General features: G+C 42.6%; 1 protein-coding gene across 2 annotated transcripts in view; it reads left to right on the forward strand.

Annotated features, from left to right (window-relative positions):
- LOC119952869 (myosin phosphatase Rho interacting protein) overlaps positions 1 to 26,313 on the forward strand; it is a 626,433-nt gene that overhangs the window by 196,105 nt on the left and 404,015 nt on the right. For both annotated transcript variants that reach the window (XM_038776448.1, XM_038776447.1), the window contains exon 4: positions 7,798 to 7,949. In XM_038776448.1, the coding sequence (XP_038632376.1) occupies positions 7,798 to 7,949 (152 nt within the window). The remainder of the gene's footprint in view (positions 1 to 7,797; positions 7,950 to 26,313) is intronic.

Genomic DNA, 26,313 nt, shown 5'->3' on the forward strand with positions numbered 1-26,313 from the left:
TGTGCTTAGACGTCATCCCCTGTTTCTGGACAATGCAAACAGAATGCAGTGTTTGGTGTGGTCTGACTAGAGTACTATAAAGTTTGAACATTACTCTGACAATTTAGTCTGTTGTTTTGATTGTAGTTCACCAGTAGTTGGCTTTTTTGATTGCTGGGCAGGTTTGAAAACTCACAAATTTTCTCAAGGGAAAGATTTTGACTTTGACTGTATAACCAGTAATCTGTATCTGCCGACTGCATGTTTATGCAATAAATAGGCAGCCTTTATATTTGAGACACAGGCTTTATTGGATCTGGCACCAATGCAGAGACCAAATGCGTAGCTGGCTCAGCCACAGGAATGTTGGTTGATAGCAAAGGCAGATCGGTCCTGAGGGAAAGGGGTAAGGCTAAGAAAAGTGAGTCTGGATTGGTAATGGTCGACAGAAATGGTCGAGGCAAATAGCCCCCCTCTGGACTCTACGAAGTTTAAAACGTGTCTTTGGAGGGCTGCTTTGGCTCCAATGCCAGTGAAACTGGGCATCCTGGTCACTTGAATCTGAAAAGCAAAATAGCCCGTTGTATGTCACAGAACCCTGATATGGACGGCACGGTAGCACAGTGGTTTGCACTGTTGCTTCACAGCGCCAGGGTCCCAGCTTCGATTCCCAGCTTGGGTCACTGTCTGTGCAGAATCTGCATCTATTTCCCGTGTCTGCGTGGGTTTCCTCCAGGTGCTCCGGTTTCCTCCCACAAGTTCCGAAAGACGTGCTGTTAGGTGAATTCTGAATTCTTCCTCTGTGTACCTGAACAGGCGCTGGAATGTGGTAACGAGGGGATTTCGCAGTAATTTCATTGCAGTGTTAATGTAAGCCTACTTGTAACAATAAAGATTATTTTTTTTTTTAAAAAAAGGCCCCCCATGACTTGTTTTTAAAAAAAGATCCAAGTACTTTGTAATTTCAGAAGTAGACTCCTGTGAAAGTCGAGATCAATGAGGTTGGAAGCCTCTTGAGGCTGCCATCACTTCATTTAGCATCCATTTTGGCAGTTGAAATTCAGCCCCTTATCCTCTTACTCACTGTATATGTGCTATCTAGTTTTCTTCCCACATGTAAATGCATTGTCTGTATTAAGTATCATTTGTCATTTCTCTACTGAGTTATAAACCATGTCCAACTCGTTTAGTAATTTTGACCTCCTTCCAATTCCAGTGGCAGTCTTGGTTTGATGCAATTTGCAAATTTGGTCTCCAAAAGCTGAACTCTTGGCTCCCAACACTGGTTCATTTTTTACATAATTTCTCAAATGGTCATTCTTTACTGCTACGAAATGCAGATTGGCTGATCGCTTTGTACTGTCCACAAGCGTGACTTCCAACTTTCCGGTCGCTTACAATTCCAACTCCGCATCTTACTCTCATGCCCACATGACTCTCCTGGGCCTGCTGCAATGCTCCAATGATGTCCAATGCAACTGGAAGAACAACACCTCGTCTTCTCATTGGGCATGTTACAGCCTTCTGAACTGAACAGAGAATTCAATGACTTTGGACTATGAGCCCTCTCTATCTTGACCCCCGCACACACTTTTTTTGTTTTGTGAAGTTTGTTGTTTCATTGACCTGCGCAACAAAACTACACCATTCCCACAACTTGTCCCTTGTTGTTCAGTTTTGCTCCCATTAACACATTCTGCTATCTTGCCACTATTAACATTGTTTACCCCTTACTGACACTGTTAACACTCCCCTTTGTCTTGTGTCCATGTGGGGCGGCACAGTGGTTGGGTACTGCTGCCTCACCCTGCCAGGGACCCGGGTTTGATTCCGGTTTTGGGTGCCTATATGGAGTTTGCACTACTTCCCGTGTCTGTGTGGGTTTCCTCTGGGTGGTCCTATTGCATCCTACAGTCCAACGAGGTGCAGCTTAGGTGGATTGGCCATGCTAAATTGACCCTCGATGTCCTAAGGTTAGGTGGGGTTATGGGAAAAAGCAGGGGTGTGGGCCCCGGAAGGGTGCTCTTTCAGAGGTTCGATGCAGATTCGATGGGCCAAATGGCCTCCTTCTACACAGTAGGGATTCAAGATGTTATATGACACCTTTGTCGATCTCTCCTTTTCCTTTCTCATGACCAATTGGATTCTCCTATTCTACCCCACCTCCTTCACCCACCTCTCCTAAATAATTCTTTACATTTCTACCTTAATTTCTGTAGAAGGGTCATTTGGACTCAAAACTCTGTTGCTTTCCACAGATGCTGCCAGGCTTGCTGAGTTTATCCTGCATTTTGTTTTTGTTCTTTATTACATGCCACTTGGATAGTTTCATAGCCAAGTTTGACTTGAACCGTTGCAGCTTTTTTGTGAAGAACTTTACCGAAAACCTTTTGTGAAACAGAAGCCACTTTGGTTTTTATTTCCTCAAATGTGGTCTTCCCCAACTGAATCTGTACAGACCACAGGTTTTGGGACCATAATGGTTACACTGGTGGTTTTCTGTTCAAACTCTGCATTATTCTGTATAACTGAGACTAAGCCACCAAGACTAGATCATTATTAAATCAACTTTCTTGCTACTGCGTCACACATGCCAGTGAGATTCCTGCTCCAATTCATGATTTGCCCTGGGTCAACTAATCTTAATAGGTAAGTTGGGAAGTTATAATTAGCTGTAGTGTTGAAGGAAATATCACTTAAGGTTCCTGCTCCTGATTGTTATTCAATGACTGGCTGGGAAATTAGCTTTTATAGGCACAGGATTTGGAGTATTGTGAGCAGTTTTGGGCCCCATATCTAAGGAAAGAAGTACAAGATACTGCAAGGCCTGGATAGAGTGGACGTGGAGAAGATGTTCCACTTGTAGGAAAAAGTAGAACCAGAGGACACCATCTCAGATTAAAGGGACGATCCTTTAAAACAGAGGGGGAGGAATTTCTTCAGCCAGAGGGTGGTGAATCTGTGGAACACTTTGCCACAGAAGGCTGTGGAGGCCAATTCACTGAGTATCTTTAAGACCGCGATAGATAGGCTCTTGATTAATAAGGGGATCAGCAGTTATGGGGAGAAGGCAGGAGAATGAGGATAAGAAAATATCAGCCATGATTGAATGGCGGAGCAGACTCGATGGGCCAAGTGGTCTAATTCTGCTCCTATGTCTTATGGTCTTAAGGCGATGTTGGAATCCAGCTCAGTTGTGATGTCTCCAGTCAAGTAGCACACATGGAGAATAGCCATTTAGGTCTTGTACTGTAGTCCTGTTGTACACTAATCCGGTGATGAGAAAGTCTGTCCAAGAGCAGCGTTCTCTCTCAAGCCAACATGCCCAACCTGGAGGTGCTAATCATTCAAAACTGGCTCCGCCAGGCAGAGACACTTTGTTGGGAGAATGCGCAGGTGAAGTCCAGGGGTCGGAAATGATGCGCAAACCTCAAAACACCTCATCTTCTTCAAGCACCACATGTCCTGCATGTTGCAGAGTCTGTAGATTGTGCATTGGACTTATCAGCCATCTCCGAATCCATCGAACTGGAATGGAAACTGTCATAATATACACACAAGTATATGATGGTGCACAGACAGGCAGTGATTGACACACAGGATGACCAATGAACACACAGAACACAGCAGCCAATCACCAGACAGAACACAACCACTATAAAGCCAGAGGGCACTAGTTTTCCCACTCTCTTGGGATCCAGCCTCTGAGACAGTCGGAGCCCGTGAGCAACAACTAGAACATACATGTGGTAGTAAGATAGTCTGGTCAGGTTAGCCTCAGGTCTCCTGTCAACTCAGCATAGTGTTAACCCACAGTTAAAGTATGTATGATAGTTAAGACTTCAATAAAATCGAGTTGCATTTCTTCAAGTGTTGGAAGCCTGTCTCTCTCACTGCTGCAGTAAACACAGTCCTCGCAGACCCAGCTTATCCAACATATCAGAAACAAATCATAAAATATGGACAATCTCAGTAGGTCTGGCAGCATCTGTGGAGTGAAAAGGAAGCTAACGTTGCAAGTCTGGATGACTCTCTTTGTCAAAGCTTTTATTCCAGCATCTGCAGTAATTTGTTTTTATCAAAGCAAATCATCTTTGATCCAAGGGGACTGCCGAAGGAGAAGACCCGAGTGGGAATCAACAGTTTACTCAAAGGAATAAACAATTTTATTTTGCTCAAGGTTGTTTTGTTCAAATAACTGCTTAAAATTCTGGTCATGTCTTTTGGCTCTTGTGATCCTCCTAAAGGGTTACCGTCAGTGTGTAACTTTTGTTGTCAGTGTTTACAGAATTGTGGCAATGTCATGACTAGCTATTAAGTAATCAAGCATTTTATATATTGCAGTGGTTTAAAATGTTGCAAGGTGAAATTGAAGTGTTGGGCATCTGGTGGGGTGCTAATTGGCTGGTTAGTCACTTGCCAAAATCCATCCCTTTAGTGAAAATGAGAAAATAGATTGCAATATTTCTGAAGCTTTGCATTCTTTTCGATATCCTGTGAAGTCCTGCATGTCAAGATCCCTTTGGGACTTTCCACTTGTGCCAGATAATAAGACAAATGGAAATCTGAGAGGGTTGACATTTTTGCCAGCAGCTGATGGTTTCTGCTGCATTTCACATGTGGATATAAGCCCCCCTCACAGTTGTTGAATGATCTATATTTAGAGCAGTGTTATTGCTTTTGAGAAAACCAAACAATATACTTCCTGTAATCTGCAGTTTTAATTTTGAGTCTGAATTAAAATATTGTAAAGTCTTCATGATCCTGTATCTAGCTTATTGCTTGCCTCCTGTTGTCGAGCCTTGTGCCAATATAATACTTGGGGATCAAGATAAAGATTAATATCATCCCACGTAAAACAGATATTATACACAGTCAACTTTTGATTTAAAATTGTGTGGAACAAGAAACAAAACTTATGCTTTCATTTTTCTTGAAATTGTAATTTGTTTCATGAAAGCCCACACCGGTCACAGTTCGAAGGATCCAACTTGTTTTATTTTGTTGTATTTTATTGGCCTACAGAGTGTAGTGATCTCTCAATGTTTGAAAAGAGCAGGCCTGTCTTTATTGAAATCCATTGGAATAAAATAAAGGGCTGGTTTAGCTCACTGGGCTAAATCGCTGGCTTTCAAAGCAGACCAAGCAGGCTAACAGCACGGTTCGATTCCCGTACCAGCCTCCCCGGACAGGTGCCGGAATGTGGCGACTAGGGGCTTTTCACAATAACTTCATTGAAGCCTACTCGTGACAATAAGCGATTTTCATTTTTCATTTTCATATGACCTGTTCTTTGTCTACATTACAAAACATTGAAAGTTGTCATGTGAGTAAGCTCTGTTCACTAAAATCGATATCCAATATCTTGTGCCTTGACCACAAACATTGCATGTATTGGGGTACTCCCTGGGGGCCAGTGCCCGTTCTTGTAATTTCATTCAAGGTCCAGAGTTGACTCCCTTTGCAAACCTATGAAGGCTGTTTTTCTTCCTGCAATGCAGCCAGTACATTCAACAGAAATGACATCTGTTTTGGTATGTTCTATAAATTTAAAAAATGGAAGTCATAGTTCCACCGTTTTCTGTCAGTGTTGTTGCTCAAAGTACAGCATTGTTAAGAAATTATATTCTTCGAAATTCATATATCTGAGCAGCCCAAGTGCCCTCTGAAAGAAGAGGAGCAAGATTAAAGCTCTGTGTTGGTGGTACATTTTGAAGCTAGTAGTATTTGACGTTTACTCATTTCCAGAAGGGTTTTTAACTTGTATTTCTCATTTCTTGTCCACCACCCCCGGTGCATCAAAGCAGAATGGAATCACAGGTTTAAGGCAATATCTTAACTTCAAAATGATTGAACTTTAAAATGTAACTTTCCTGTAGAGGAATAACCGATATGGTGCATTTTAGTTACTATAAATGTTTTAAACTTAAGCAGTGCATGAACCAGGAAAAAATCTTCACTGTTGCTGAATGCGTGATGATTTAAAAGATCTTTGGATGCATGCTATTGGCTGTTAGCAGTAGATTCATAATTAGTGAATTTAATATATATATATATATTACACTCGAGTGAAGCGTTAATCATAATAGATCGGGAACAATTTGTGGGGATAAATTGACAAGTATATTGTACTTCATTAAGCCAGTATTCTTTCACAAGCAATTTTCCAATAATGCATTGATACCACTATTAAACATGCCTTGTGATAACTTTGCAAAATAAATCTGATAGATTTATGCTCTCTGATTAAAATAGGATATATTGCATATTGGAATAACTGCTAGAAAGTTGAAACCTTTGTAGTCTTTTTCTGTAACGTTTATTGGGAAAGGAAAAGTTAAGAATGCTGATCTGGTTGCATATTACATTTTTGACTGCTCTCTGAGCAACCACCTGCCTATCATAATACAATAAGAGCTTGGTGGGTAAGACAAATGCAGAGAACATTTGTTCACAATACAGCTTTCAAAGAATTACAAAACTGGCAGAAACCTTGCATCCTCCATGTGAATAAAATGAAGCCTGGAACTGTGTGTGGCATTGAGTCTAGTTCAGGAGGTGGTGACGCACCAGACTAATGATTCAGAGACCTATGTGATGCTCTGGGGATCAGGGTTCAAATCCCACCATGGCAAATAGTGAAATTTGAATTTGATAAATCTGGAAATAAAAGTATAATTTTATTTATCTTTGCCATACAGTGTGAAACACACGAACAGTAATAAAACAAAAACATCAGCAAGAACATCATACATAGACATCGCACTATGTTTCTAACAAGTCTTCTACAAAGTCACTATTTTAAGCATTCACAACAAAATCAGGCAAATCTTTCCAAGTATCAACAATTACATGTGAATTTTGTTTGAATGAATATCCAGATGTGAATGGATATCAAGATGTGAACTAATGATTACCATGAAAGCATTATTGTAAAAACCCATGTGGTGCACTAATGTCCTTTTAGAGGAGGAAATCTACCATTCTTAGTGGTCTGACCACATGTGACTCCAGATCATCAGCAGTATGGTTGACTCTAAAATGGCCCAGCATGCCACTCAGTTCAAGGGCAAATTAGGATGGACTATAAATACTGGCTCAGCCAGCGATGCCCGCATCCCATGAATATCTTTTTTGAAAAAAAAAGCAGGGTCAACAGGGTGACACAGTGGTTAACGCTGCAATCTCAGCATTGAACACTGGAGTTTGAACCTGGGTCACTGTCCCTGTGGAGTTTGTACATTCTCCCCATGTCTGCGTCGGTCTCACCCCCACAACCCAAACATATGTGCAGGGTAGGTCAATTGGGAAAAATGAGAATTGGGTACTCTAAATTTATATTGTAAAAGGGACCAACTTGCAAGTCTCGGTCTACTTAATTCTTCACCTGCATAACTGCAGCTGCAGGCTCTCCCAAAAGGATGCTTTAGTGCCCTTCCCATGAAAATAAAGCGTTTAAAAAAATTTAGCAGTATACTAATTTGTCATGAGCTTCATTATCAAAAAAATATTGCAAGCTAAATAAATTTGACAATTATTTTCCAAAGCAATTGAATTACCACTTAATGACATTATTATAAAAGTGTGAAGCATAAAAACCTGTAAATGCTTGCATTGTATACATTTTATTATCTATCCAATGCATTAATTTTCAAACGCCCATTTTAAAACTTGATTATATTTGCACTGGTTAGTTCATCAAATATTAAGCCACGTTTAATGGCTTGGTCAGGAAACATTACTATTGCAGATTTTATAGTTGCATTGCGAGTGTTCAGTGCTGATTGGTTTGGTTTGTTTTCTTTTCATTTCTTTCAGCCAAGTACCCTGCCACAAGGGACAGTTAACATGAACCAATGCACAGATGTCATTGATGCTGAACCCAAGACAGGTCAGAAGAATGCACTCTGCATCATAACCCCTGAACGTGAATTCTTCATTCGTGGAGAGTCCAAAGAAATAATTAATGGGTGAGTGAGAGTATTCTGAATTTTAGATTAATTTTACGCTTTATTAAAGATAGCCTTTTAGTATCTAGAAGAAAGGCTGTAGGTGAATACGTCCATAACAAAACATTTACGCCCAAGATAATTTGAGACTTTGTGTATGTTTTATGTATACCTTGGGACTTAACGTAAAAGTCATGAGGAAGGTGACACAGATTTACTTTGAACGTTTTCTAAAGTTGTTATGGGTGCACCTTTAAAATCAACTGTTTTTGCTAAAATTCAGGAAAAAAATAATTTATCTAAATCAAACAGCAGGCATGGAAAGTTTAAATTTATAGCTGCAATTTGCTGCTGCATTGATAGTGTTTTTAATGACCTTGTTCGAATCATTTTTTTTGACTCCCTTAATCTTTCTACCCACATACAAGTTCCTCCCATTGTCTGTTCTTCCTGGCCTTGTTTTAATGTGATACCATGTCACTTTCATGAATCAAAGTGGTATTTTTAATCATTCCACCATTTGTTTTCAGTCGACATGTCGTTCTGAGGCTCTCCAGGCCTCTTGCCTCTGCGGGGGAAACTATTTCTATTCCTAATTCCCTTTTGTTGGGGATATCAGTATCACACTGATATCCATGTCACTCATCTACTGTTTAGCTTCTATCATTCACATCTTTCTTCAGCCCTTGTTAACCCCACCACCTCTCAAACAACTTCCCTTTGTGTAATATCTGAAATGGTGAGCTAAATAGTAGAATATATATCATATTTGAGTCTGTGTGGAATTGAGGCATGAGGATAGCAAGTAGTAGTGAAATACAGCTTGGTGGCATTTATGATGGGGGAATATGGTTGTAAAAATGGAAAGTAGAAAAAGGGATGGAAATGAACAAAAATGGATTTTGTTAACAAATCCGATCTGGAGAATGAAATTGAGCCCTGGCATGAACAGCAAGGCAAAGTTCCGCACATTCTACTTGAACCTGAGGTAAATGGAGTTAAAAATCTGAAATAAAAGCAGAGTGCTAGAAATACTCAGCAGGTCAGGCAGCATCTCTGTGGAGATGAAAACGGTTTCTCCTTAGAATCGAGTTAATCTAACTTGCGTTTTGTGAAGGTTGAACGAAGATAAGTTTTTAGTGGCTTGAATTTAATATTCCTTAGATAGTAATATCAACCTTTGGATGGATTAATAATGCAGAGCAGTAGAGTGGAGTGTGGTTGATATACAAACGTGATGCAGAGTTCCTAAAGGCTATAACATGCAATGCCACCTTTGTATAGGACACCTATAGGTTAGCTGGTAACTGAAAAAATGTGATTGACTTTTCTTTTTCAGGCCATTGAAAAATCATAGCACAGAAACAGGCCATTTGACCCTCAAATATGTTTTGGAGTTTTCCATCACTTGTGGCACTTATCTAATCCTATATTCTTGCTCACTGGGTGGCTGGGTGGGAAGCTATTTTGGAGGTTGGTGCAGACTCGATGGACCAAATGGCCTCCTTCTGCACTGTATGTATTCTATCCATACCTGCATTCTAAGTGGGAAAATCGATTCCTATTTATTCTGTCATAGCACTTTGTGATCCTGAACATCTTTTTATCAGGTTATTTCTTAACCACCTCACTCCAGAGATATGATTATTGCTAGAAGTCTTTCTTCCTCAATGGAATATATATTTGTTAAAGAGTTATGAAATAAATTTTTATCCTGCTTCTCTACCTTCTTGCTCGTTAACCTAGCTCCCCAATTCATTTTGACTAACTGTCTTCATACACTTATAATTGCCTTTATTTATGTTTAAGACAGCAGTTATGGGTCAACATTTGCCCCTCAAATTGAAATGAAATTCTATCATTTAAGATTACTCTTTCCTAGAGGATCCTAATTCACTCTGTCTCATTGCGTATTTCCTGATCATCTGGTAGGTTCCAAAAGTTTTAGTTCTAAGAAACTCTCCATTTTAAAAAAAAAACTCTTTTTGAACTCCTGCTCCTGGCTACTTTTGTCAATTTGATTTGTCCAGTCAATGTGAAGATTAAAGTCCTGCACAATTATTGCAGTACCTTGCTTGCAAGTTTTTTTTTCCATGTTTAATAATTTAATTCTGTATTATAGACTCTTATTTGCTCATGTAAGACTAACAGCCTATGGTCCCCTCTGCCACAATTATCCCAATAGAAGTTTGGAAAATTGTGGTCAGATCCTAAGTTATTTCTTTGTTACAAACCTATAGGATCTTTGAATATAAATTATCCATACCTGTGTTTTGCCTACCATAAACTTTTATTTTGGCTGCATTTGCTGCCAGCCTTGTGCATGCGCAGTTGCATGCTGATTGGCTCAGGTTAGCGGCCATCATTTTTACGTAGTGCAATGTGTAGTAGAGTTCATTCAGTCATTATAGGGTATTGTTTCTGTATTTTACTCTTTTTCCCTTTTGTTATTGAACTTTTAATCTCGGTTTTTTATTCTTAGTTGTGTTTTGCTTTAAAAAAAAAAGTGAGAAATCAACTGGCTACTTAAATGCCACATTGCCTTTCAAAAAATTATATCAGGCAACTGGAGAGCTGACTCGTGCTGATCAAAAATCTGCAAAAATGCTTATTGCAAAATGCCACTGCTTTGTTTCTATTGCTGATGGAACCACTGCGTGGAAGGTTGCAACTTAGGTTTTTTCTGGCATTATCTCTCCTGCAAATAAAACAATTGTTTTGTGCGCATGCACAGACAGGTGCACATGCACAAACCGGTATTAACAGCCATCTTGAGTTGGGGACACTGTTTCATTTTATCATTTTTCTTTAAATAATAACCTTCACTAGCTGTTTTACAACAACCATTGATAGTTATATGATCCCAATATTTTCTCCTCTCCTCTCACGTTAAAAAGTTGGACAAAATTCTTGTTTAGCATGACTTACATTTCCTTATACTGCACATCAAGTTTGCCTCCTCTTTAGTGGTGCAACCCCAACCATGACTATTTGCTTTCTGTGAGAAACCTTTTATATTATTTTTTTTTTTAACTCATTCTAACTTTATCCTTCATAACCTTCCGATTTTTTGAGCTTTCATATATTTGTCCTAGGTTTCATGTTTCAACTTTTATCTAATTTTCCTATTCATGAAACTGCAACCTTATTGGAATGTACTTGATTTTAGCTCGTCATTATTGATGTATAACTCTTATTTGCCAAATTTGCCTTCCATTTAATCTGGACAAATTCAATTTTTATCTAAGTGATATGTCTTTTTTTGTTTGGTCATTACTCTTGTTCTTGACCTCTGCAGTTTCCTGTTCTATTCTTACACTGAACTTCATTATATTTAGGACACCTACCTGTTCTACTTTGTTACCTAGAACCAGATCAGAAAGTGCTTTGTTCCTTGTTGAGATAGCAACAGAATGATTGAGTAAACTGTTGGAATCATAATGCCAGAAAAAAGAGATTCCTCTTTCAGCGCAATTGTTTCCAAGTCCATTTTGGGTTAAAGAAAACCTCTTTTAATTATAACTCTTGTTCAAACATGCATTCATTCCCTTTGCACTGTTGGATCTGTAATTTGTATTTATTGTGACTATTCTCTTACTGTTGCTTCACACAATTCAAAAGGATTTTGTTTGAACCTCTTTCGAGTTAAATTCTCACCTCTCTGGTGCAGTTGTTTCTCTAATTACTACAATTGTCTAACCTCCCTTTCCTCTTTCCTGGTCTCTCTTGTATGTTTGTTAGTCTCCAGCAAGAATACTTCATTTCCAATCTTGACTTGGCTGTAACCCTGTAATCAGTTACTGCAGATCTGTGGTTGCTTTTCTATTGTAATAATTAACTTTCAGTTCCCTAATTTAGTTACTTGCATCGTGTGCATTAATGCATATACATTTTTAAGGTTTGGATTCTATTTGTTTGACTGATTTTCCATAGTCTCCTACAGTGCAGAAGGAGGCCATTCGACCTATTGAGTCTGCACTGACCCTCCGAAAGAGCACTCCACCTAGGCACACTCCCTTATCATTGTAACCCGATACGGTGGTCATGGTCAATCCACATAACCTTCACATCTTTGGACTGTGGAAATAAACTGGAGCACCCAGAGGAAACCCATGCAGATATTGTGAGGGGGTTGCCAACTCCACAGTCACCCAGGCCAGAATCAAACCCGGGTGCCTGGTGCTGTGAGGTAGCAGTGCTAACCACTGCTCCTTTCCTAGTATCCTTTTGTTTATCCTTGTTTATCCTTTACTACCCAGCACTGCTGTACTAATGTCAACCCTTTATCTGCATATTTTATATACATAAAACCGGACTTTCCTTTCCAAGTTGTCCTCTATTCTTTCCTCTCCCTCTCCAACAAGTTTAAACTGCTGTGCTCCTCTAGTTAACCACCTCACAAAGATAGAGCACTACTCTGTTCAGGTAGCCAGTCGTTGAGAAACTGCATTCTTATTCCATGGATTTTACTGTGGGGTTTTAAAATGATCGCTGCAATAAATAAATTTTACTGATATGTTTTAGTTTTGCGATTGAAGTAGAACTCAACTCCAAATTCAAAAGCTGCCAATTTGAAAATGACTCCTTGTCAAATGAAATTAACAGGAATTTTAATACTGCAATGTTATATTTATCTTTTTCTTGACTAAATTTCTAATTTACCCAATATACCTTGACCTTATTCATCATGCATTGTCGATCTGTAATTAGATTACTTCAGATCTATCTCTTATTGAAGCAGATGTGCGCCTTGTAATGGCTAGTATGGACAATAAGGAATGCTTTGTCTTGGGCTAGTTTTTCATTTCAAGACATAACTTTTCATTGATTTTTAACGATACAACTATCAATTAATCTGGCAAGTTGCAGAAATGAAGAAACAGTCGAGAGTGTTTTATTAGGACAGAAATGTGCACATCAAATATGTTGCAAAGAGCATTTTGGGATTTTGTTTGACCAGTTTGACCAGCTCTAGCGTGTCATTTTCAGAGCATGTTTGGATATGTTTTATTATACAGAAAGAATGATGTAAGGTCTCGCAAACAGCAGGAGCACCAAGTTGGGAGTGACTTGAATATGTCACTAACCAGCAAGGAAATTAACCACCTGTTTTAGTGGTTTCACTTGAGAAAGAGAGCAAGAATGGGCGCAATTCTCCCAAAACATTTCTAAGTTAGTTTGTGGTGGTTTTTTCAGGGCGTTTCCGGCGAGTTCCCCACCGCTAATCAATTGCACGTAGTCACTTTTGTGGGCCCTGGCGAGTTTCTTGCGGTTTAGCCCGCACTAGAATTTCTTTTTGCACTGGGGAGCTGAACTCTGAGATTGTGCCACCATTTTTTTGAAAGGGTGCCCTGTTCTCCTAATGCACTTGTGGGCCCCCACCCATGGACAATGGCACTCCCCACACACGTGGACAATACCTCACACCCCCAAGTGAGGACACCCCATTATAGAGTCCCCGGGGGTGCTTGCTTCTCAGCCCCTCCCCCACCCCCCCCAAAATCCCCATCCATCACCCCTCCACTCTCCTAGAGGCCTCTATTTACCTACCTGCCCTGCACTCCCCCCTCAACCCTAATTTCTTGGGCATGGCACTGGCACCCAGGCAGTGCTCCTGGTTTGGCCGTGCCAGAGTAAAGGTGTCCACATTCCAAGGGGGGGGGGGGGGGGGGGGGGTCAGGGAGTCACTCTGCACTTACCCTGACCACCCTGGGGTCTCCAGTAGTCCGGGAGAACCCTCGGTGCCATTCCAACTTGTCCACGTTTGTGTGGACCAGCACTGATTGGCGTCTGGCTGCAGCCTCTCTGGGGAGGCCCGAGAATCGAAGGAGGCCAGTGTATCCTGCGCAGGTAGGTTGTAAGTAGGTTATGACCTACTTCCATGAGCATCATTCAGTGTTCCGGTTACGTCTCGCGGGACTTCAGAGGATCCCGGGAGGCTCGCTGACATTATTCGGCCGCATTGCGCTCAGTTTGAGAGCAAAATGTGGCTGGAGAATCGCTCCATTACTATGTCAGGCAACAAAATACGTTGTGCATTACAGATTTACAAGTTTCAATATCAACTAAGTTTTTTTTCCTTGTGTTCTTTATGCCGGCTTGAAATAGATTAGCAAATTGTATCGCAGTCTTAACTTGTGTCCAGAAACTTTTTTGCATTTCATCTACGTTAATACTGATTTGTCACTTTGACTATTAAGTGTCTATGAGTGACTGGAGACCGTTTTTTGCAGCTTTAAAAACAATACCTTGAAAATAAACTATTCTGGAAGAAAGATCCTGCAATTGGTGTAATCTTGAATCTTTGTTAGTGCAAGTTGCAAAACACTTGAAATAAAATGGTCTTTTGTGTAGACAAGTGAAATACGGCAGATGCCTGAATTTTAAATATAAATAATGAAATTTAAGGAAAGTTCAGCAGAGTTTGGCAGCATCTGTGGAAACAGAAATTAGGTTGATGTTTCAGGTTAATTAATTTAATTTTTGTCAGATACTTCCAGACTTGCTGAATATTTTCAGCATTTTCCATTCTTATTATTATAGAATTTACAGTGCAGAAGGAGGCCATTCAGCCCAAGGTCAACACCTCCACCCTATCCCCATAAGCCAGTAACCCCACCCAACACTGAGGGCAATTTTGGACACTATGGGCAATTTAGCATGGCCAATCCACCTAACCCGCACATCTTTGGACTGTGGGAGGAAACTGGAGCACCCAGAGGAAACCCTCGCACACACGGGGAGAACGTGCAGACTCCGCACAGACAGTGACCCAAGCCGGGAATTGAACCTGGGACCCTGGAGCTGTGAAGCAATTGTGCTATCTACCGTGCTGCCCATTGATTAGCAGAATTTTAAAAAATAAACTGAATGCAAGTTTGAAATTTGAAATTGTTCTCTTCTTTCTTTTGGCCTTGACATGTCCCTTTTAAATGATAACTGGACTCTAAATTTCCTTTCTTGGATATAGATCAACCACTCCTACCTTGTGCTTATCCTACATGTGTCTTTTCTATGTGTCTTTTTTCTTACCCTGACTGTCCTAGATATTTACCAGAAAGACTGAATTATTCAATGATGTCACAGAGTTCTTCTTTGAGTTTGAATCCGTTGTATAGTTTTAAGTTCAGTTATTTGTTCTATACAGGGAGCATGGGTAGCACAGTGGATTAACCAACCTTCACCATTGTGGCTAAATTCCAATCCAGCTCAGATGATCAGATTAAATTCTCCTGTTCTTGGGCAACTGGGTTTCATGCAAAATTTATTTATCAAGCTTTGGCCTAGATCCCAGTGGATATTAGGTCTCGGCAAAAGAGAACCATTCACTTAAACACTTTACATCTTGGGATTAAAACGGAGATGGGGGGCATGTGGCGCAGTGGTTAGCAACATGGGAATACGGCGCTGAGGATCCAGATACGAATCCCGGCCCTGGGTCACTGTCCATGTGGATTTGCACATTCTCCCCATGTCACCCCCACAATCCAAAGATGTGCAGGTTAGGTGGATCGGCCACGCTAAATTGCTCTTATTTGGAAAAAAAATAATTGGGTACTCCAAATTTTTAAAAAATGGAGAAGGAGGTTTATAGAGCGGCACACTGGGCCAGTGGTTAGCACTGCTGCCTGACGGCGCTAAGGAACTGGATTCGTTTCTGACCCTGCGTCACTGTCTGAGTGGAGTTTTCACATTCTCTCTGTGTCTGTTGGGGCTCATCCCCACAACCCAAATATGTGCAGGGTAGGTGGATTGGCCACACTAAATTGTTCCTTAATTGGAATTATTTTAAATGAGGGAAGGAGGTTTATGATAAAAGTCAGATTCCTAAAATGGATTGAGCAGAATACAAGTGCAGAGTTGAAAGGGAGGAGGAGCAGAAAAAGCGTGTGAGGAAAGATTACTGGATAACAGAAGGAAATCAAGTATTTTCTAAGCATAAGCAATAAAAGGATAGTCAATGGAAGGGAGGGCCAGATTAGGGAGCAGGTAGATCTTGTGGAGGCAGAGGGGACCAGCCATGGATGAGACACTAAGCGAATACCTTATTTTGTTAGACAATGCTGCTAGTGTTACAGTAAAGGAGGGGAGTAGAAAAATTGGAAATGACCAAAACATATAAAAGAACAGTTATTTTAAAGATTGATTTAAAAGTCATTCCTCTCTGGATGGGATGCACCCCAATTTACAGGGCGAAGTAAACATGGAAATAAATGATTTAACTATAATTGTTTAATCCTGCTTGGATATGTGGTTCCAGAGGACTGGAATGTTATAAATATTATACTCTTTTTGTTTAAAAGTGGGAGAGGGATAAGTCTATTACCTACAGGCCAGTCAGCCTACTATTGGGAAAACTTACAGGGACAATAATCGGGGACAAAATATATTTCCACACGAGGAGTAAACGTGGCTTAATAAATGACAGTCAACACTGTAATTTATCCTACAGAGGGTTTGAGGGTACTGCTGTTGTTGTTTCTTGACTTTGAAGCCTATGAGATTGAAAGGATATTGGTAGCATCCATACAAAATTGGTTTACAGACACAAAGCAGTGGTTTAAAATTTTTTAGTCATTTACGGGATTTGGGCGTCGCTGGTTAGGCCAGAATTTATTGCCCATCCCTATTTGCCCTTCAGAAGGTAGTGGTAAGTTGCCGCCTTGAACTGCTGCAGTCCTTGATGTGTAGGTACACCCCCTGTGCTGTTAGGGAGGCAGTTCCAGGACGTTGCCCCAGCGGTAGTGAAGGAACGGCGATATATTTTTGAGTCAGGGTGGTGGGTGATGTGGAGAGGTGGTGGGGTTCCAGGTATTTGTTGCTCCTGGCCTTCTAGATGGTGGGTTGAGTGTTTGGAAGGTGCTGTCTAAGGAACCTTTGTGAGTTACTGCAGTGCCTCTTATAGATGGTACACATGGCAGCCACTGTTCGTCAGTGGTGGAGGGTTTAAATGTTTGTTAAAGGGAGATCAAGCTTTCTCCTGGATGGTGTCGAGATTCTTGAGTGTTGTTGGAGCTGCACTCACTTATCCAGGCAAGTGGAGAATATTGCATTACGCTCCTGACTTGTGCCTTGTAAATGGTGGCAGGCTTTTTGGGGGGGGGAGGGGGGGGGGGGGGGGGGGGGGGGGGGGTCAGGAGGTGAGTTACTCACCGTCGGAGTCCTAATCTTTTACCTGCCCTTGTAGCCACAGTACTAATATGGCTAGTCCAGTTCAGTTTCTGATCAATGATAATCCCCAGGATATTGATTGTGGGGGATTCAGCGATAGTAATGCCATTGAATGTCAAGAGGCGGTGGTTAGATCCTCTTCTGAAGATGAACAATTGTTTTTCAAACTGGAGGCAAATGCATTGGTATTAGGGTAATTGCTCTTATTCATGTGTGTTAATAACCATAATATCAAAGTTTGTGATGTCATGTAACTTAGAATTGCAATAAACAATGAGGAGGATTGCGGACCTCAGGAATATAGATAAGTAAGATAGTGCATTTTGGAAGGAAGGGCGAGAGGCATTAGAACTTAAATGCTATAATCATAAAAGGAGTCTAAGAAAACAGTGAGGGGGGCTTGTATCTGGAATACTGGACTTTAATTATGTGGAGAAAAACTGTAGCACAGAAGGATTTGGGGGTCTTTGTGCATAAATCGCAAAAAGCTAGCATGCAAGTTAAGCATGCAATTGGGAAGTGAAATGGAATGTTGGCCTTTATTTCGAGTATAAAAATATGAGCGCCTGCTAAAACTACAAGCACTAGGTAAACTGTACCTTGACTACTATGAACAGCTTTGGTTCCTGCGTAAAGGCCCACCTCTGAAAGCTGAGGGATTGACAACCCCACCTGCCAATTGTTTATTAGCTGCTCAATGCGAGATCAGACGACAAATGGAGGTCTAATTTGGAGGGTCTTTGCTTTAAGGTTCTGCCTCTGCAACCATGTGGGGCCCTGAAAAATTCTGGACTCTAACCAGCAACACCAGTGGAAAATTGGCACAGTAGTAGACATGGTTCTGAGCTTGTGGCTTAGGCAGATCATTCAAAATAAAAGGTGGATTATTTTAGCGAGCCCATGCATTAAAGTACAAAAATACATATCTCGAGGAGTGTGGCAAAAAGATAGGGAATTGAGATGTAAGAAAATAGCAAAACATACTCCGTAAGCCAAATAATACATCCTATCACTGTCTCTATGCTGATTCTGACACGGGAGAGCTTGAAATAGGAAACTGTTATATGTTTGGGCACTAAGGCCATGAACAAGCATAAAACTAATTTTATATTAATTTCCCTAAGTTAGAAAATTTTGAAATTTCAATAGTTAAGTTACCGATTCGGTATGTTCAGAAAAACCTATTTCTAGGAGAGTTTTTTTGTGTGAAAACTACAAAGTTTACTTAACTAATGTTTTCATAAAACAATTGCCAAATAACGAGTACTTTATCTTATTCTAATCTGTTGATCCTAAAAGAACATTGATGCTTTACATCAGGCTTGTCCAACCTTTTTGTGTGAGTAGCTATATTTCAATTTTTTTTCACTCTGGGGACAGATGAGCAAATTTTGAAAAGATGAGGCTTGGCTTAGCGTTAAACATGAATTTCTTTTTTTAAAAAAATATATATTTTTATTCTCTACTTTCAGATTTTGATCAAATTTTCACACGCAGGCACAAATACAATGGCAATCATCTGGCCAGCAATCCCTTCATCCCACCCACCCCCCCAAAAACCCTCTATTTTAAATACAAACACTAAAGAAAAAGAATCAGGAATCCCTCATTACCCCATACATATTCCCCATACGTAATCACCAACAACCTGGACACTCCAACACTCCCACCCCCAAATGTTCAATGCCATCTAATTTTTGAAAATGCATAATAAACAAAGCCCATGAATTGTAGAACCCTTCCATCCTTCCCCTCAACTCGTACTTCACCTTCTCGAGTGTTAAGAACTCCAGCAGACCCCCCCCCCCCCCCCCCCCCCCCAAACACACACACCAGGGCACAGGGTGGAGAAGCTGACCTCCACCCTAGCAGGACCCGTCTTTGGGCGATCGAGGCGGAAGCCTCTGCACCTGCTTCCAACGTCGGCCGATCCCAAATATGGCTTCAAGGGGATCTGGTGCGAGTCTCACATACGTCACCTTTTGAGAATACCCTGAAGACACCCCCCCCCCCCCCCCCGGATACCCATCAAGTTTTGGACAGGACCAAAACATAAGAACATGATTTGTGGGCCCCCCTCCCACAGCATTCACAAATATCCTCTACCCCTAAGACCATAAGACATAGGAGTAGAATTAGGCCACTCGGCCCATCGAGTCTGCTCCACCATTCAATGGCTGATATTTTCTCATCCTCATTCTCCTGCCTTCTCTCCATAACCCCTGATCCCCTTATTAATCAAGAACCTATCTATCTCTGTTTTAAAGGAACTCAGTGATTTTGGCCTCCACAATCTTCTGCGGCAAATAGTTCCACAGATTGACCACCCTCTGGCTGAAGAAATTCCCCCTCATCTATGCCTTAAAGGATCACCCCTTTAGCCTGAGATTGTGTCCTCTGCTTCTAGTTTTTCCCTACAAGTGGAAACGTCCTCTCCACGTCCACCCAATCCAGGCCTCGTGGTATCCTGTAAGTTTCAATAAGATCCACCCTCCTCCTTCTAAACTCCAACGAGTACAGACCCAGAGCCCTCAACCTTTCCTCATAGACGAGCTCTTCATTCTCCGGATCATTCTTGTGAACCTCCTCTGGACCCTTTCCAAGGCCAGTACAATGCCAGGATCTTACCCTTGACACCATGGGCTCTTAACTTATCTAACAGTTTCCTATGCGATACCTTGTCAAAGACCTTCTGGAAGTCTAAATAAATCATGTCCACTGGTTCTCCTTTGTCTAACTTCCTTGTTACCGCCTCAAAGAACTCTTAACAGATTTGACAGACATGACCTCCCTTTGACAAAGCCGTGCTAACTCAGTCCTATTTTACCATGCACTTCCAAGTACTTCGCAATCTCATCTTTAATAACAGACTCTAAAATCTTACCAATGACTGAAGTCAGGATAACCAGCCTATAATTTCCTGCCTTCTGCCCCCCACCTTCTTAAATAGTGGTGTTACATTAGCCACTTTTCAGTCCTCTGGGACCCTTCCTGCCTGCAGTGATTCCTGAAAGATCACCACCAATGCCTCCACAATTTCCTCAGCTATCTCTTTTAGGACCGTGGGGTGTAGTCCATCTGGTCCAGGTGACTTATCCACCTTCAGACCTTTCATTTTCCCCAGAACCTTCTCCATAGTGATGGCCACTGCACTCACCTCTGCCCCATGATTCTCCTGGAACACTGGCATCCCACTGGTGTCTTCCACCATGAAGACTGATGCAAAGTAACTATTTAGTTCGTCTGCCATTTCTTTGTGTCCTATTCTTACTTCTCCAGCCATGTTTTCCAGTGGTCCGATGACTATTTTTGCCTCTCTCTTACCTTGTATATATTGGAAAAAAAACTCTTTCCACCTTCTTTATATTACTAGCTAATTTGCACTCGTATTTCATCTTCTCTCCCCTTATTGCTTTTTTTTTTAGTTATCCTCTGCTCGCTTTCAAATGATTCCCAATCCTTTGGCTTCCCACTAATCCTTGCTCATCCTATATACAACCTTCAGTTGTAATAGCCCCAACCTCGCGCACAACTTTAAAGCATTCACCCTCCAGAACACCTCACACCACAATCCTCCTCCATGCTCTCCCCCCAACTCTATCTCCCACTTTGTCTTAATCTCCTCCAGCGATATCTTATCCTGTCCCAGATTCACCCCATAAATCGGCGACACCACCCCCTTCTCTATTCCCCCTGTCGTCAGTACCTCTTCCAACAGTGTGGGGGCTGACGCTATTGGAAATCTCTGTATCTTTTTTCGTGGCGAAATCCTGGACCTGAATATACCTAAACATCTCCCCCTGCCCCAACCCATATTTCGCCCTCACCTTCTTCAATCCTGCAACCTGGCCCCCCAAAAACAAATCCTTTTAATGCCCTAACTCCCCTCTCTTCTCACCTTCCAAAACTCACATCCCACTTCCCTGGCTCAAACCTATGAGTCCCCAAATCGGCATTTCCCTCTAACCCGCCCACATCCCAAAGTGCTGGCGCAACTGTCTCCAGATCTTCAACGTCACCACTACCACCGGACTCGCCGTATATTTCCCCGGGGCCATTGGGAGCGTCGCTGTTGCCAACGCCTTCAACCCTGACCCACTGTACAAACTCTCTTCCATTTTAACCCACTGGGAGTTCTTTTCTCTCTCTCTCTCTCTCTTTCTCTCCCCCCCCCCCCCCCCCCCCCCCCCCCCCCCCCTTCTCTCTGATCCAACTCTTCACCTTCTCCGCATTCACCGTCCAATAATAATACAGTAAGTTCGGGAGACCCCAACCCGTTCTCTCTGCAACAGCACCGTCCTAATCCTGCTGCCCACACCCCCACATAAATGTGGTAATCATCTGTTCAACTTCCGTAAAGAATGCCTTTGGCAGGAAGATCTGCAGGAACTGAAAAATAAACAAAAACCGCGGCAACTAATTTATCTTAATTGCCTGTACCTGACCTGCCAGTGACAAAGGAAGACCACCCCAAAACTCACGCCACCTGCACCCCCAGATATCTAAAGTGGGTCACCACCCTATGGAATGGCAGTCCCCTACCCCCGGTCAGGACACCACAAGATATTCACTTTTGTCGAAATTTAGCTTATACCCCGAAAAAGACCTAAACACCCGAAGCAGCTCCCATAAGCCACCCATCAACGCTCTGTTACGGCACATACAATAGCAAGTCGTCTGCATACAAAGAAACTCTGTGCTCCACCCCTCCCGCGCTATCCCCCTCCATACCTCTGAACTCTTCAATGCGATGACCAAATGATCAATCGCAAGTGGCAACAATAGGGCATCCTTGCCTGGTCCCCCAGTGCAGAGCAAAATACCCCAAATTCATGTTGTTCGTGCGGACACTCGTCCTTGGCTACCTGTACAGCAGTCTTACCCACTGCACAAATTGCGGCCCAATCCCAAACAGCTCCAAAACCACCATCAAATACCCCCACTGTACCCAGTCAAACGCCTTCTCAGCGTCCAACGCCACTACGATCTCTGTCTCCCTTCCCTCTGCCATCGGCACAACTATGTGCAATACTCTCCTAATGTTTGAATAGAACTGCCTCCCCTACACAAACCCTGTCTGATCTTCCCCTCCCACCTTTGGGAGGCACCCTTCCAACCTGCCCACCGACACCTTCGCCAACATCTTTCCGTCCACATTCAAGAGTGATGAGGACAGATCCATATCCTTCTTAGCAACAGGGAGCTCGATGCCTGCCCCTAAGTCTGTGGCAATGCCCCCTTCCCTATTGCCTCCGCAAACATCCCCACCATCAGCGGTGCCAACTTATATCTCAATTTCTTGTAGTACTCCACTGGAAATCCATCCGGCCCTGCTACCTTACCCGACTGCAACTTCCCAAACGCTTCCTTTATCTCCTGCTCGACTATCTCTCCCTCAAATATGGCCCAATCCTCCTTCCCCAACCTTGAGTATTCCAACCCATCCAGGAATTCCTGCATCTCCCTATCCTCCCCGGGTGGCTCTGACCTATACAACCTCTCATAAAACTTCTTGAGCACCCTATTAATCTGGTCCGGAGCCAGTACCAACTTCCCTGCCCTATCCCGCACCTCAAAAATTTCCCTCCCTGCTTGCCTCCCTTCGAAGATGGCTTGCCAACATGTACCCTGCATTCTCTCCATACTCATAGACTGCTCCCTTCGCCTGCCTCAGTTGGCGCACTGCCTTCCTTGTGGACAGCCGGTCAAAGCTCACCTGTAACTCCTTCCTCTTTTTCCAAGAGTACTGGATTCCTGTCTTCCCCATACCTCCTGTTTACCTCCAAATCTCATCTATTACCCTTTGCTGCCGCACCCTCTCCTCCTTATTCACCTTTGCTTTAAACAAAATCTCTCTTTTCCCGCCTTCACGACCACCTTCACGGCTTCCCATTACAATGCCTGTGAAACCTCCCCCATACGATTAAACCCCACATACTCCTCAGTTACTTTCCCAATCTTAGCACAAAACCCTCGCTCTCCCAACAGCCCCACATCTAATATCCCACCCCGGCCTCTGCACTGCCCACTTCTCCAACACCATATTCACCCAATGAAGAACATACTGTCAAAGTCACAGTTAAAGAGGAGGTAGTTCACATATTGATGGGATAACAATGTTTAGGATGGTATTGGAAAGGCTGACTATTTAAAGCAGTTAAGTCGCCAGGACTGGATGGGATGCATCTGTGCCTGCTGAGGGAAATGGGGGTAGAAATTGCAGTGGCATTATTCATAATTTTCCAAATTTGCTACAAGGGTGGCCCAGAGGACTGTAGAATTGTACATGTTATATTCTTGTCCAAAAGAGTGCAAGAATAATTTTATCGCAGATTATCCTTCCTAAAGACTTTCCCAGCACCGAGGTTAATCGTTATTAGATTCCATCTGGTTCTACTTCTCCCCCATCTCTCTCGATCCCTCCACTGTTTATAAAAAGCCAAACTGCTTGTTAGGCATTCAATGCAGATGAACGTAAATTTGTTCATGGTAAAACATCCGAGGGCTAAAACCATTTTTTTTGATCCCAACCATTAACTTAATTCCCCAGTGACCCCCCCCCCCCCCCCCAGGCAACGGTCTGAGGCCGACCCAGTCTATTGGTAACCTTGGGATGGCATTTGATCTGATATGAGCATCCAGCCGAATATCCATTTCATCACTAATCGCCAATTGTGACTACCCCACCTCTGCTCATCTGCTGAAACCCTCACCCATATCCCAGTGACCACCAATCCTGACTATTCCTATGGAGTCCTGACCGGCCTCTGATCTTCATTCTTCATAAGCTTAACTCATCCAAAGCTTTGCTTGTATCCTACCCATGCCCATTCCATTCATCCACCATCCTGCTGCTTATCCAGCCCTGCAAACCACTGGCTATTTGCGCTCAGATTCTTGCCCCTCGTGCACCCCCCGATTTTTAATCACTCTACCATTCAGCTGCTGAAATCTAAAACATTGAAATACCCTCCCTAAACTATTCACCTATTTCATCATTCACTGAGTGCGTAAAAAGCAATTAGACAGTTGCATGGGCAAAGTGGGTAGAGAGGGATATGGGCCAAGTGCATGGGACTAGCTTAGTGATAGGAACTGGGTGGCGTGGACAAGCTGGGCCGAAGGGCCTGTTTCGATGCTGTAAACTTCTCTGTCTCTCTCTCACATATGCACTCGGCCCAGCACTGCTCACAATTAAGTCAACAGTCAGGCCTATTTTGGATTTTAAGATGATTTGTGGAGTGGACACTTAATGAGGCTGTTGGAATGAATAGCAAAAATGGTTGATATGTTTTTCCTGAGGATAAAACCCTGAGTTGGATTTCTGAACTATGTGGGGGACAATTTCCACATACCCCAAAAATATGTTGGAAATTCAAATTAAATCTGGCTTGCCTTTCCTGGATGCCCTTTAGTCTTTATGGAGTTTTGAATATTTCTTTGCTTGGCTGTGGCTCCTTGAACCATTGCTTCTAAACTGAAAGCAGTTGACAGCACAGATTGTTGGCAGTTGATTCTTGAGTGAAGAAAGTGAAGCAGTTTCTGGCTTTCTGCAGCAAGACCCAGACAACATTCAGGCTTGGACTGATAAGTGGCAAGTAACATTTTTGCCACGAAGTGTCAGACATTTGACCATTTCGAATAAGGGATAAGCTAACCATTTCCACATGACGTTCAATGGGCAGGGCAGCACGGTAGCATTGTGGATAGCACAATCGCTTCCCAGGTTCGATTCCGGCTTGGGTCACTGTCTGTGTGGAGTCTGCACATCCTCCCCGTGTGTGCGTGGGTTTCCTCCGGGTGCTCCGGTTTCCTCCCACAGTCCAAAGATGTGCAGGTTAGGTGGATTGGCCATGATAAATTGCCCTTAGTGTCCAAAGTTGCCTTTAGTGTCCAAAGTTGCCTTTAGTGTCCAAAGTTGCCCTTAGTGTCCAAAGTTGCCCTTAGTGTCCAAAGTTGCCCTTAGTGTCCAAAGTTGCCCTTAGTGTCCAAAGTTGCCCTTAGTGTTGGGTGGGGTTACTGAGTTATGGGGATAGGGTGGAGGTGTTAACCTTGGGTAAGGTACTCTTTCCAGGAGCCAGTGCAGACTCGATGGGCCGAATGGCCTCCTTCTGCACTGTAAATTCTATGTAAATGGCATTACCATTGCTGAATTCCCCACTATCAACATTCTGGGGTTACAATTGACCAAAAACTGAATTGGCTCAGCCATATAAGCCCTTAGTGTTGGGTGGGGTTACTGGGTTATGGGGATAGGGGGAGGTGTTGACCTTGGGTAGGGTGCTCTTTCCAAGAGCTGGTGCAGACTCAATGGGCCGAATGGCCTCCTTCTGCACTGTAAATTAGAACATAGAACATAGAACGATACAGCGCAGTACAGGCCCTTCGGCCCTCGATGTTGCACCGACATGGAAAAAAAAACTAAAGGCCATCTAACCTACACTATGCCCTTATCATCCATATGCTTATCCAATAAACTTTTAAATGCCCTCAATGTTGGCGAGTTCACTACTGTTGCAGGTAGGGCATTCCACGGCCTCACCACTCTTTGCGTAAAAAACCCACCTCTGACCTCTGTCCTATATCTATTACCCCTCAATTTAAGGCTATGTCCCCTTGTGCTAGCCACCTCCATCCGCGGGAGAAGGCTCTCGCTGTCCACCCTATCTAACCCTCTGATCATTTTGTATGCCTCTATTAAGTCACCTCTTAACCTTCTTCTCTCTAACAAAAACAACCTCAAGTCCATCAGCCTTTCCTCATAAGATTTTCCCTCCATACCAGGCAACATCCTGGTAAATCTCCTCTGCACCCGTTCCAAAACTTCCACGTCCTTCCTATAAATTCTATGATAATCTATGATTTAAATTACTGTGGCTACAAGAGCAGGTCAGAGGCTGGGAATTCTGCAGAGCTTAACTCACTACCTGGCTCCCAAAGTCTGTCCACCACCTATAAGGCACAAGTCAGGAGCGTGCTGGAATACTCTCCACTTTCCTGGATGAATGCAGCTCCAGCAGGCCTCAACAAACTCAACACTGTCCAAGCCGATTGATTGGTACCCCATATGACATCTTCAACATCCACTGCCACCACCAAGGCTTCTTACGCAGCACTTCTTAAACCTGTGACCTCCACCCCTAGAAGAAAAAGGGCAGTATGTGCCTGGGAATAGCACGACATGTCAAGTTCCCCATCAAGCTACGCCACCTTT

Source organism: Scyliorhinus canicula, chromosome 18 (genome assembly GCF_902713615.1).
Source record: "Scyliorhinus canicula chromosome 18, sScyCan1.1, whole genome shotgun sequence".
NCBI classification, from domain to species: Eukaryota; Metazoa; Chordata; class Chondrichthyes; order Carcharhiniformes; family Scyliorhinidae; genus Scyliorhinus; species Scyliorhinus canicula.